At 38.7% G+C, this 12,569-nt stretch overlaps 1 protein-coding gene across 5 annotated transcripts in view; it reads right to left on the bottom strand.

The window, feature by feature from the left end:
- The window catches only part of IFTAP (intraflagellar transport associated protein), a 68,651-nt gene that overhangs the window by 13,174 nt on the left and 42,908 nt on the right, over positions 1-12,569 (bottom strand). For 4 of the 5 annotated variants that reach the window (XM_047693203.1, XM_047693204.1, XM_047693200.1 and 1 more), the window contains 3 exons: positions 12,185-12,345; positions 10,236-10,307; positions 8,788-8,854 (listed from right to left, as the gene is read on the bottom strand). In XM_047693203.1, coding sequence (XP_047549159.1) covers positions 8,788-8,854; positions 10,236-10,307; positions 12,185-12,345 — 300 coding nt within the window. The remainder of the gene's footprint in view (positions 1-8,787; positions 8,855-10,235; positions 10,308-12,184; positions 12,346-12,569) is intronic. The other variant, XM_047693202.1, reaches the window with a different exon arrangement.

Raw genomic sequence — 12,569 nt, 5'->3', positions numbered from 1 at the left:
CTGCTCAGCAGGGAGCCTGCTTCTCCCCCTCCCTCTCTGCCTGCCTCTCTGCCTACTTGTGATCTCTGTCTGTCAAATAAATAAAAAAAATCTTCTTTAAAAAAAAAGTAAGCAATCTACCTGATATCTCATAATTTGGATAACAATATTTAATCTGCGTGGCATATTTATAAAAATTAACCAATCTGTTCCTTTGTTGCTATGTAGAAATGGCCAAAATTTTCTGAAATTTTGGGCCCTCCCCAAAACTAAAAAGAATATAGATAAGAACTGTATTAGTAATAAGGCCTCTTCAGCACATGGTTTTTTGCTATGATAGTCCATCTCACTGGTTCTTTTTCTTCAAAATTTTTGAGGACCCCAAAGAGCTTTGGTTTATGTGGGTTATATCAGTCAATATTCATCATATTAGAAATTAAAACTGACAAATTTGCAAATATTTATTTATTGAATCACTGACAATAATACCATTATATGTTAAAATACATATTTTTATGAAAAATCTCTTTCTCAAAAACAAAGAAAATAGTAAGGAAGAAACACTGTTTTACATTTTAAAAATTTTGTAAATGTCTGCCTTAGGAGAAAAAAAATCTAGGTTTTATATTTGCTTCTGCATTCAATTTTGGAATATGCTGTTTCAGTTGAAGTAAATGAAGAAAATCTAGTCTTCACAGAAATGTAGTTGGAAAAGAAAGGAGTACTTTGATAGTCTTTTTATATAATTGTGGATATTTTTCTTTGATGCTATACCAGATCTTGACAAACGATAAAGTTTTAAAAAATAGTTTCAGTGTGCAATCTGAAACTATTTCAGTGAATTTTTCATACTGTTACATTAAAATTCATTGGTCTATCTTACACACTGAATAGATCTTTCTCCTATGCATAATTTTGTACATAAATTGGTCATTTGGAAAATACTGGTTCACTGTTTTATGTAGATTTTCCAAATGTTGACACATTTCATTATACAGTATAAGGATCACATTAGTTAACATCACCAATTTTATCAGAACAGTCATCAAATATCGGGAAGCTGTCAAGCTCACAGTACTAGATACAAGTTTTCCAAAAATGAATTTTCACTTGATCCATTGCCAATTTTATCATTGGCAACGAACATTACCAGTGTTTCTCTTGAAGAGACAGGCTTGCTTCATTCATTCTGAGAACTATAGTTTGTCTGTCAGTCATTCTTTTAAGTAAAAATGTTATTCCATGAAAGTAAGGGGCAAAAAAGAACTCGTTCAGCATACCATGCAATCACACAAGTGTTTTTCCATGAGACAACCAAGTATGTCAGAATGCCCCAGAAGTGCTTTGTGCATACCTATGGTTTCAGCACAGAAAACAGTAAAAAAGGTGTATTCAAGAATCAAGATTTAATAAAATTAATAATAATTTTTAACAATTCATCAAGAACATTTTCAATGGAAAATAGCACTCATTTTATTTTATTTTTTTAAGATTCTATTTATTTGTTTGAGAGAGAGAGAGAGCACCAGTGAGGGGTAGGGCAGAGGGAGAGGGAGAAACATACTCCCTGCTGAGCACAAAGCTTTCCCTAGGAGTTTCCCTAGGAGTTCCTAGACCACATCCCCAGGGGTCTGCTGGTCTACCTAATACCATCTAACCCTCCAATCAATAACAATAATAAAGCTAGATAAGTTACCAAAAAATCAACTATTTAAAGGCATTGGCGAGGGGCGCGTGGGTGGCTCAGTGGGTTAAGGGCTCTGCCTCCGACTCAGGTCATGATCCCAGGGTCCTGGGATCGAGCCCAGCATCAGGCTGTCTGCTCAGTAGGGGTCTGCTTCCTCCTCCCTCTCTGCCTGCTTCTTTGACTACTTGTGATCTCTGTCTGTCAAATAAATAAATAAAATCTTTAAAAATAAATAAATAAATAAATAAATAAATAAATAAAGTCATTGGTGATCTACCAGGGCAGCCTAGGACCTGAACGGCCAAGATCCCAGAGAGATGGAAAGTACCGAGAAGTGAGTCCAAGAGTCTAAGATGCTTTTCAACTCATAGCATTTACTGATTTGCAAGGAGAATCTGAGAAGCCAAAATAAAGATGAGAGAAGCTAAGAAGCTCAGAAGCTTAGCAGAATTGCCAACAGAAATCACAGTGTTATGAAGACAAAAATTAGAGTTAAGGGTCTCCAAGAAGGCGATGCTATAATTTACCTTGAAGGGCCACACCCTAGAAGTAAGCAAGAACTAGAAGTAGAGCAGCCCCCACAAGGCCTTGAACCCAGTCTTAAATCAGCCCAACCACAGACTGGATGAAGGTGACCTTTCACTACTCTAATTGCTAGCAAAATGTTGAACAAAAGCTATGCTAGAAAAAGATAACATCATCCAGTCCCTATATATTTTATATGCTATGTTCAGCATTTAAACAAAAATTACCACATATACAAAGACATGAAATCAAAAGGAAAATGAGTAATATAAATAGACCCACAGGAGATCCCAGGTATTAGCATTATAAGACATGAACTTTAGGGACACATGGGTGGCTCCAACATTTAAGCATCTGCCTTTCGTTCAGGTCATGATCCCAGGGTCCTGGGATCAAGTCCTGCATTGGGCTCCCGGATCGTGGAGAGCCTGCTTCTCCCTCTGCCTGGTGTTCCTCATGCTTGTTCTCTCTCTAGCTCTCTCTCAGGCAAATAAATAAATAAAATCTTAAAAAAAAAAAAAAGACATGAATTTTTAAATAACTGACTAATATGTTCCCCCCAAAATACATTACAAATGGAGAATTTCATCACAGAACTGAAATCTCTCAAAACAGATATTCTAGATCTCTTTTAAAAGCTAAAATAACTGACGGGCATCTTGGTGGCTCAGTTGGTTAGATGTTGGACTCCTGATTTTGGCTCAGGTCACAATCTCAGGATCAAGAGATCAAGCCCCACACTGGGCTCTGCACTCAGTAGGGAGTCTGCTTAGGATTCTCTCCCTCTCCATCTATCCCTCCCTGCTCCTAGTCTGTCTCTCAAAAAAAAAAAAAAAAGCTAAAATAACTGAAATATTCATGGCTGTTAACAAAAGACAGACACAATTGAAAAAAGAATTAGTAAACTAGAATATGGATGGTAGAAATACTTTTTTTTTTTTAAGATTTTATTTATTTACTTGAGAGAGAGTCCATACAAGTTGGGGGGAGGGACAGAGGGAGTGAGAGAGAAGCAGACTCCCAACTGGCCAGGCGGCCTGATGTGGGGTTTCTATCTCAGGACCCTGAGATCGTGACTTGAGCTGAAGGTAAGATGGTTAATTGACTGAGCCACCCAGGCATCCCGATGGTAGAAAATATTTTAACTGAAGCAAGAAAGGAAATTAAAAAGGATGGAAAATGCAGAAAAGAACATAAAAGATAGATGTATGGAATATGGTGAAAAGATCAAGGCACAAGTAATATATGAAAAGACAAGTGCTGAGAATTTCCCAATATGTACAAGAATCTCTAGAAACCCCACACAAAGTAAATTCAAATTAAATAACACCAAGGCACAGTGAAATTACTGGAAAAACAAAAGAGAAACTTATAAAAGCAGCGAAATGAGAGGAAAAATATATTATCATCAAAGGAACAACCACCAGATTGACATCTGGTTTTCAACAATTAACACCAAAAAGAACAGATTATCATCTGTAAAATACTGAAAGAAAACAATTACAAACCTAGAATTCCCAACTGAGCAAAAATGGTGGGCAATGAAATAATACAATAATAGCTGATTAATCTAAAATAAGCAAGAAATGAGGGGAGGGAAAGGCATAAAACTGGCAGGACAAATAGAAAACAAAATTATAAGATACTAGGTATAAAGCCAAAGGTATCAGCAACTACATTAAGTGTGAATGAACTAAATACTCCCAATAAAAGACAAAATTTTAGAATGTGTGTGTATAGATGCATACATATAAACCATACACTGCTTTCAAGGGACACATTAACACCTATTTTGAGAAAAAAATGCACAATAAATAAAAATGGAAGTGAAGGGACGCCTGGGTGGCTCAGTTGGTTGAGCAGCTGCCTTCGGCTCAGGTCGTGATCCCAGCCTCCTGGGATCGAGTCCCACATCGGGCTCCTTGCTCAGCAAGGAGCCTGCTTCTCCCTCTGCCTCTGCCTGCCACTCTATCTGCCTCTGCTCACTCTCTCTGTCAAATAAATAAATAAAATCTTTAAAAAAAAAAAATGGAAGTGAAAAGGAGGAGAAGATAGGGATGATGAAGGAAGACTTACTTCACTGGGTGGGACTGGCATTGGACAGTGACAATAAATCATAGCCCTCTATCTTCAAATATAGAAACAAAAGAGGAATAAACACAGAAGTCAGATAGATGAGGATTAAAACATGAGCTTTACAACTAATAGAGTGAATTTGAAAACAAAGCTTGTCCAGCAGTCACATTTGGACTTCTTATGTATCAACCTTTCCTACGAGTCTAGACCTTGGGATCCCATTTAACAGGAAGTCCACACAGCTGACATGGATCCATCCAGGTATAAGAAGAGCTTCACTAGAGCTCTTCAAGTGGGGCTTCAGAGAGTAATGCCTCCATCTGCCTAGAGATGGTTCCCAGCCTCAGCTGCATAGGAGAATGACCTGAGAAGCTTTAGATATCAGACTACTGAAAAAGAATCTGCAAAGGCAGGACTTAGGTATCTAATTTTTTTTTTTAAGTGATTCTACTGTGTCTCTAAGGTTGAAAACCACTGAATAAGGGAGGCATGGGGCCCACCTGAGGTGTGTCTACTATAAGAAAGATGGCACAGACACAGAGGAGAAGACATACATCTTCCAAAGAGCATGAACCTAAAAGAAGAACCAAAGGGGCTGACCCATAAATACAAAGTTTCTTTTCTCAATTTCTCTGCATAGATAAAGTCTTACACTTCCCTTGGGGAGAAACAGGCAGAGGATTTGGAAAGGGCAGAATTATCTTCCCAGTTCTGTGCTCTTCTCAGGAATGGAGTCAAAGTTTCCTTGTATAATTGTGAGGTTCAGGCAACAGGTTTGCTCTTGTGGTTGATGTGACTTTCAAGCTGGGCCTTCATAGAGAAATTAGCACATAAAAAAATTGGAGGAACAGGAAAAAAAAATGGAGGAAGAGAGATAAAGGAGAATTTGGAAGGAAGGTTTTTTTCTCTCTCAATGTTTTCAGTGATTTTCTGGGCAATGAAAGAATGATCTTTTTTTTTTTTTTTTTTTTAATAGACTTCACACCCAACATGGATCCTACATGGGGCTTAAAACTCAAAACCCTGAGATCAAGACCTGAAATGAAATCAAGAGTCGGATTCTTAACAGACTAAGCCACCCAGGCATCCCTGAAAGGATGATTTTTAACAGTACTAAGTATAGAATAAACAAAATACCTAAATTACAAGTTGGCTGAAATATGTCTTTCTGAGCTCAGGACCTTCAGCGACTCATCCTTTAGATCACAGGCTCTCAGCATTCTCCGATCCTACAGACAGATTTAAGTTCCCCTGCCATAGGTTCTCATGAGACCCAGAACAATTTAGAATCCTGTATTAGTGATTATCTGGTTAATGTCTAGTTAATGAATTCAATGAGGACAGAAGCCAGATCTGTTCATTCTTCATTAGATTCCAGGCTCCGGTCATCGTTGTTCCAGGTCTGTCGAATAACAGTCCCAGGCCATTCACTGGCAGCAAAAGTTACTCAAAGTGGCAGATAAGGAAAGAATTTTTTTAAAAAGAGGTGGCTGGTGACTTCATTAGAATTGCACCAGACAGCTTGAAAATGAAAATCAGATAAGGCTGCCAGTCTTTGCACACGGCTGAGTTGTCTGTTCTCACCCAACACAATCGGCCATAGTGTAAGCACACCCACCACCAGTCAAGAGACCTCTATAAGGGGCGCCTGGATGGCTCAGTGGGTTAGGCCTCTGCCTTCAGCTCAGGTCATGATCTCAGGGTCCTGGGATCAAGCCCCACATCAGGCTCTCTGCTAAGCAGAAGCCTGTTTCCCCCTCTCTCTGTCTACCTCTCTGCCTACTTGTGATCTCTCTCTCTCTCTCTCTCTATTAAGTAAATAAATAAAATCTTGGGAAACAAAAAAAGAGAGAGACCTATATAAGACAAGATGATTCTAGAATAAGACCTCAAAAGACCATCTCCACTCCACTGTGCACTCAGCCAGGGCACAGGCTCGGCCGAATAAGGGGAAAAAATAAATAAAGATGTCCAGAAGATTCTTCCTGCTCTAACGCCTCAGCATAATAACCAACACCTATTCCAAATAATCATTTTTCTGGATAACAGTCTGGGGCATGACAGTAACCATGAGGTTAACTACCTGACCTTGAATTCAAAGGAGGAAAATGTGGCTAACTCTATGTCAAATAAACACAGGGCACCAAACTCCCTGGTAAATGCTGCCTTCAAACAACTGCTCAGTTCAGTTGCACTGCCTTGGCTCTTCTGAAAAACCGTCTCTGCCTGGGCTGCCCAAATGATAAGCCGCATCCTGGGAAAGAATCATGCTCCTGAATCTTGGGGAATATTTATGAAAGCAAATGCAGGGAACAAATAAATTCAGTGATAGAAAAACAATACCCAGCTCTCTTCCACGTTGCCCTGGGCAAATCTGTTGCTTAAACAATAACAACAGGATCTAATCAGTAAAGCTCTCGGTTGCCAAAATTATACAAGCAACTCGCCTATTTAAAATGTCACATTTCCCCATCTGATATAAATACCTGCCGTCTGCTCACATTCCGAAAGTGTAATACAAATTAGGCCCAAACTAAAATCTACCTTGGCACATACTAATTTTTTTTTCCCTTTCAAATGACCTAGATCTTGCATTATAAAAATTGTGAAGCCCTGGTGGTCTTTTCAGTAATTGGAATAGATCATTGAAGCCTGGATTGCTTTTCAGCCCGGCCTGTCCACATTATTTTACACGTGGGATGGGCTTGACTAGCTCATTCTCTCTACAGAGACCTGGTTCAGCCTCAGCAGCCTCTTACACAACACCACTGCAACACTGCCTGTTATCTGATTGCTGGGAAAATCGTAGTAGTGAGCGGTTTTTATGCTACTGAATAGATCTGGTAATAAAACAAAACAATACAATACAACACACAGCTTGAAAAATATTAAAAAAAAAACAACAATGTGGAAATAATAGAAAAGGTAAAAAGGCTAATCTGAAAGACTAATATAACCATAATCAGATTTGTTGCCTATGTAGGTTTATGCCAGTATACAGATTTTCTCATTAATGCCAAGAAGCAAGAAATGTATAAACCATGAAAAAATACTCAACCTGTACACTTTGGTGCCTTCTATAAAATTAAATTTATATTGCAAATGTACTACATGCAGACCGGAACCATTGTCTCCAAGTGTCTTCCTTGGACACAGACAGCTCTATCAAAATCCCCTGGGTAGTGGTAAAAAATGCTGTCACCAAACACCTTCGGAATTAGACTCTCTCTTAGGAACAGGACCCAGGAATCTGCATTTTCAACATCTCCTGTTCCCCCCGAAAAGTGTGCTTGCTCTGCAAACCCAGCTTCCTGATAAGTCCTTAGCTATCCCTTCTGATCCAATCAGACCCCCTAAGCTGCTCACATAGAGAAATTCAGAGCTGCCTGGGATTTTACAGTTAAGAGAACCTCTCCCTGGAGCTTGTGATTCCTTTAGATCTCTGATCTCACTTGAACCAAGTTAAGTAAGGAAAAATTCCGCACAAAGTCTAGTGGTTAATAGAGGGCAGAAGAAACAATACATTCAACGGAGTAATGTGATGTTTGGAAGCCGAATAAAAATGTGAACTGCTTCCAATCTCGAAAGCCTCTCAAATACGGGCAACCAGAGAAGCCAGAGCCATCCACAAACCACCACCACAGAGCACTGTCACTTCTGTGTGATTATAAACAAATCCCCTTCCCCAATCATCAACACGAGCACCCATGTTTATGATTACCTAAAGCCTATAACCAACAATTCAACACCAGCAACCAAACCCCCAAGGAAAATAGCCCCTTCCCTAATATTCACTATCAACTTTGAGATATTCTTGCATATTAAATTAGGAATGAGAATTTTCAAAACAAACAACTCTAATTTTGAACATATTTCAAAGGTCTTTTGAGCAACAAAGGATACCTGTGTTTACACAGTAATGTCAAGCAGGGAAGGAAAAAGGCCTCATCTGCATAAACATCATTGGACTGGCATTAAGCCTCTCCCAGTCCAGCTCAATGGGAAAAAACGCCCCCAAAGAAACATTTACAACATGTCTTTAGTCTTTAGTGTTTGGCTTATCTATTTAATAAATACTTATGAAAGTCAAGATTTTGATTTTATTTTTTATTTTATGATGAATTCTGCTATTTTTATGATCAATTGCTATATGATGTTATTTCTCAAAAATAACTCAATTTACATGGCGCTTCTAAGATATAAAGAGTATGACTCAAATGGCGTTAGTTGAGAAAATTATCCAAAATTCAACCATGTGGAGGCATGTGTGGGGGGGCACCTTTATTTCATTTTAGACCAAAGACTTCACAACCTTCATCAGGCTTTGACCTTTCGGCTGAAATCTTTGTTACTGAAAAAGAAATCGCAGGACTGTAGTTTTCCCTAAGTCAGGGAAGGCGCAAGTAGGGCTTGCCAAAAAGAAAAATAAAAGAAGAAAAAAAAGAAAAAGCTTTCTAAAAGTCTTACTTGTAGTTTCTGGAAAGAGGTCAAGCAGTATAGAGAGGAAACAGAAAGCATACCCTTACTCATTTGGGGCTGAGTCTCATCATCCACATCCGAATCTTCTAAATCTAGGAAATTGTCTACCTAGAAAAGGATTAACATCATTGTTATGTATATTAGACCTAATGAAAAAGTGCAATTAAGAATCAATGAATCCACTTCCACAGCATTCAAAGTATACAACTGAATCCACTTTTCTCATTAACTTCTGAGTCCCAGCTAAAGGTCTTTGTGTTCACTGGGTTTTCCCAGAGACAGAAGAAAGAAGCAGTAAATTTGGAAGTTGGCCTGGATTCTGTAGGCACCATAGTACGATCTCTATTCTGAAAGGGAAAGAACAGTCTGAGGAGTTTTTGAAAAGGGACTTTGCTCCCAGATTCTCTCCCAGGATATATACCACCGCCGAGACAGTCCAAAACAGTCTCTGCTTTTTGTTTTCGTTTTATTGCTTTTGCTTCTCAAGCAAATGATGGTGGTGGGTCTGGCTATTACCATAATGGGCTTTTCACTCTACAGAGTCAGAGAGAAGAAACTAAAGAAAGCAAAAGAGAAAGGTTCATTCGAAACAAAAATCATCCTGCCCCAGGTAAATCACAAAAGAGGTGAGCGGGGCCAAAAATCAAGTGTTCTCTCTTTCGAGCAAATAAAGCTGAAAATTACTTCAAAGGTAAAAAGCAGAGCAAATGACCGTTACAGCCACAATAGCAGCATTTCAATGAAAGACTATTCCACGTGGAATACTGCTTTCCACAGCAAGCTGACAATGAGACATTTCATATTAACAAAATGGTAACATTTCAGACACGAACTAATTCATCTCAGGTGAGTATCAAAGAGTGTAAATAAGAAAATGATTACACCACCGGCACAAAGGAGACCTAGCAGAGTAAAGGCATAATGTCGAAATGCCTTCTATGCTCATGACCTAAAACGTGTTCATAACAAAATACCATAAAATTACAAATTTAGATCTCCTAAGTGGAATTCAAAACATAGCCTAGGTCTTTCTTCCCCTAGGTCTACACCCCAGACCATGGCTCTTACATATGAGTTGCAAATGGCAGCTTCCACTGCTTGCACGTACGTAACTGCGGTTCGTTCCTGGCATCCAAGTGACAGCAAAAAGTTATCTCCCCCACGATGGTTTTGGTGCCAAAACTGCTATATTGTCATTTCTCTTGATGGTGTATGTTCAGGGTGACTGGAGTCATGTTTCTGTACTAAAGAACCCATTCCATTTGCTAAGCTTTGAGGAAGAAAGATCTGGAACCCAGCCAAGCCAACATAGTTTAAGATATTTAAACACCAATTAAAAATCATATATATATATGAGAGAGAGAGAGACAAAATCTACTAAATTCTCCAATTTTGTATGAGAGACCGCAAATGGGTCCTTTGGGATTTTTTGTTTTGTTTTCAATTTTTTGTATTCTTTGCCATGGAAGAAAACTGAATCATCCCTTACCTTCACCTTTCCAGCCCGATTCAGATCACCCTGAAAGGAACTGCCAACTTTTTGGCCTTCATCTATCACTGTCTGAAAAAAACAAAAAAACAAACAAAAAAAAAACACGGTGAGGACATCTTGATGAGAAAATGAAACAACCAAAAATAAAGGAGCTGATCTTGTAGCCCTTCGGGCCATAAAACTCCCGTTCCGGTTTTTGTTAATTAGCTATGCATGATGGACCAGATCCACTAAACCATAGTAGTGGTCAGGGAATAGTTTTCAGGAGGTCTGACTTCTACTTGTGCTTCTAGACTCATCCACAGAATAACCTAGAGTAAATTACTTAACCTCAGTTTTCTCATGTGTAAAATAGGAACACTCCCCACCTCATTACCCCAGCTCCCATCCCACCCCAATGAACCTCTCAAGGACAAACCAGAGAATGCTAATACAACATTTTCAAGTTATTAGGAAACAATATCATTGAACAATTCATTGCCTCTCCACATGCTGGTTAAAGACTCAACAGAAAATGCCATTCCAACTGCCAGCGATAGCCCGTATAAAGTGAATCCTCTAGGGGAAAAAAAAAAGTTCTGACAACACCTGGGTGGCTCAGTTGGTTAAACATCTGCCTTCGGCTCAGGTCATGGTCCCGGGGTCCTGGAATCGAGCCCTGCATCAGGCTCCCTGCTCAGCTGAGAGCCTGCTCTCCCTCTCTCTCTACTGCTCCCCCTACTTGTGCTCTCTCTCTCTGTCAAATAAATAAATAAAATCTTTTAAAAAAAAGAAAAAGTTCTGGTCCCATAATCATCTCATTGGATGTAAGTTCTGGAATTAAAAAACTGTAGGCCTCTGCCATACAGAAACACTTTTCTAACACAGAGATTTTTGTTCCCTCATATGAAACCACATCTCACATACAATTTTGTCCATGATAACACAGGAAGACATGATGAGCTAGAAAACAGAAACTGGGGCACCTGGGTGGCTCAGTCCTTAAGCGTCTGCCTTCAGCTCAGATCATGATCCCAGGGTCCTGGGATCAAGCCCCACATTGGGCTCCCTGCTCAGCAGGAACCCTGCTTCCCTCTCTCCCACTCTCCCTGTTTGTGTTCCCTCTCTCGCTGTGTCTTCTATCAAATATAAATAAAATCTTAAAAAAAAAAAAAAAAGAAGGTAGAAACTCAAATGTTGTAAAAAGTACAACAGCTTCCACTAGGGTTCCTTGAGAGTTAAAAAAAACCATAGCTAAGGAGAATATAAATATTGTCTATTAAGTCTTAAAGATTAGGAAGAGAGCATCCAATATTTAATAACTAAATCTTGGAAAAAATAAGATAACAGATTTTATTTTAAGAGATGAATCCAGAGCAGATAATAGAAACTCCCATTTCACACAGAGAATTATAAAAAGGAATTCTTTTGTCCCAAAGAGAGAACAAGCTAAAATATGTAAATAATTACAAGAATTTTTAGATGGCAGTTCCTTAAAGGAACTTAAAAACTTGGGGCTAACCAAGTTACCCTCATAAACACTGGCTGCTGAAATCATAAAATGTAATGATGATTTTGGGGGGTGCCTGTGTGGCTCAGCCAGTTAAGTGTCCAACTCTTGGTTTCAGCTCAGGTCATGATCTCATGGGTCCTGGGACTGGGCTCCACATTGAGCTCTGCACTTTGTAGGGAGCCTGCGTGAGAGTCTCTCCCTCTGCCCCTCCCCCAACTCTCACACTTACACACTCTCTCGAATAAATAAATAAATAAATCTTTTTTAAAAAGGAAAAAGGAATATAATAATGATTCTTAATAAAGTTTCCCAATGGCACGCCTTCCAGAATTAAGAATCTGAGTTACTGATCCAATAACTGTCCAATGTTTCTTATGTTTTTACAGTTTCTTTCTCTTTTTAATTCATAAAGAATGCTCTTTTTCCTATTTCTATAAATGTGCTATGACATTACCTGTTCGTCTTCTTCTGAACATTGTGATGAAGTATGAAGAAAGACGGCTTTGTTTCTAAGATGATGATCATTTGGTTCATTTTCATGAGCAAATTTTACTGAAGGAAATATGTTTTCTGAAGAATCAGTTCCAAATGCTCCTCGTTTGGTCACATTATCCTCTGAAATGATAAGTTACACATTAGAAAATATACACCACACCCAGTCTTGCTTATTTTGCATTACCTGAGTCTTTCTTCCAAACAATAACAACGACAAATGTTCTTCAAAATCTACAAGCAGAATGCTTGAGATACTAAGCACTCTGAACTTTACAAAATTTTTTCTAAAAATGCATAGAAAGATAACACTATTTCATTCACTTTTCAACAAATACTAAATGCTT

Source organism: Lutra lutra, chromosome 10 (assembly GCF_902655055.1).
Source record: "Lutra lutra chromosome 10, mLutLut1.2, whole genome shotgun sequence".
Taxonomy (NCBI): Eukaryota; Metazoa; Chordata; class Mammalia; order Carnivora; family Mustelidae; genus Lutra; species Lutra lutra.
The sequence above is the reverse complement of the archived record's forward strand: the minus strand, read 5'-3'. Positions and strand labels throughout refer to the sequence as shown.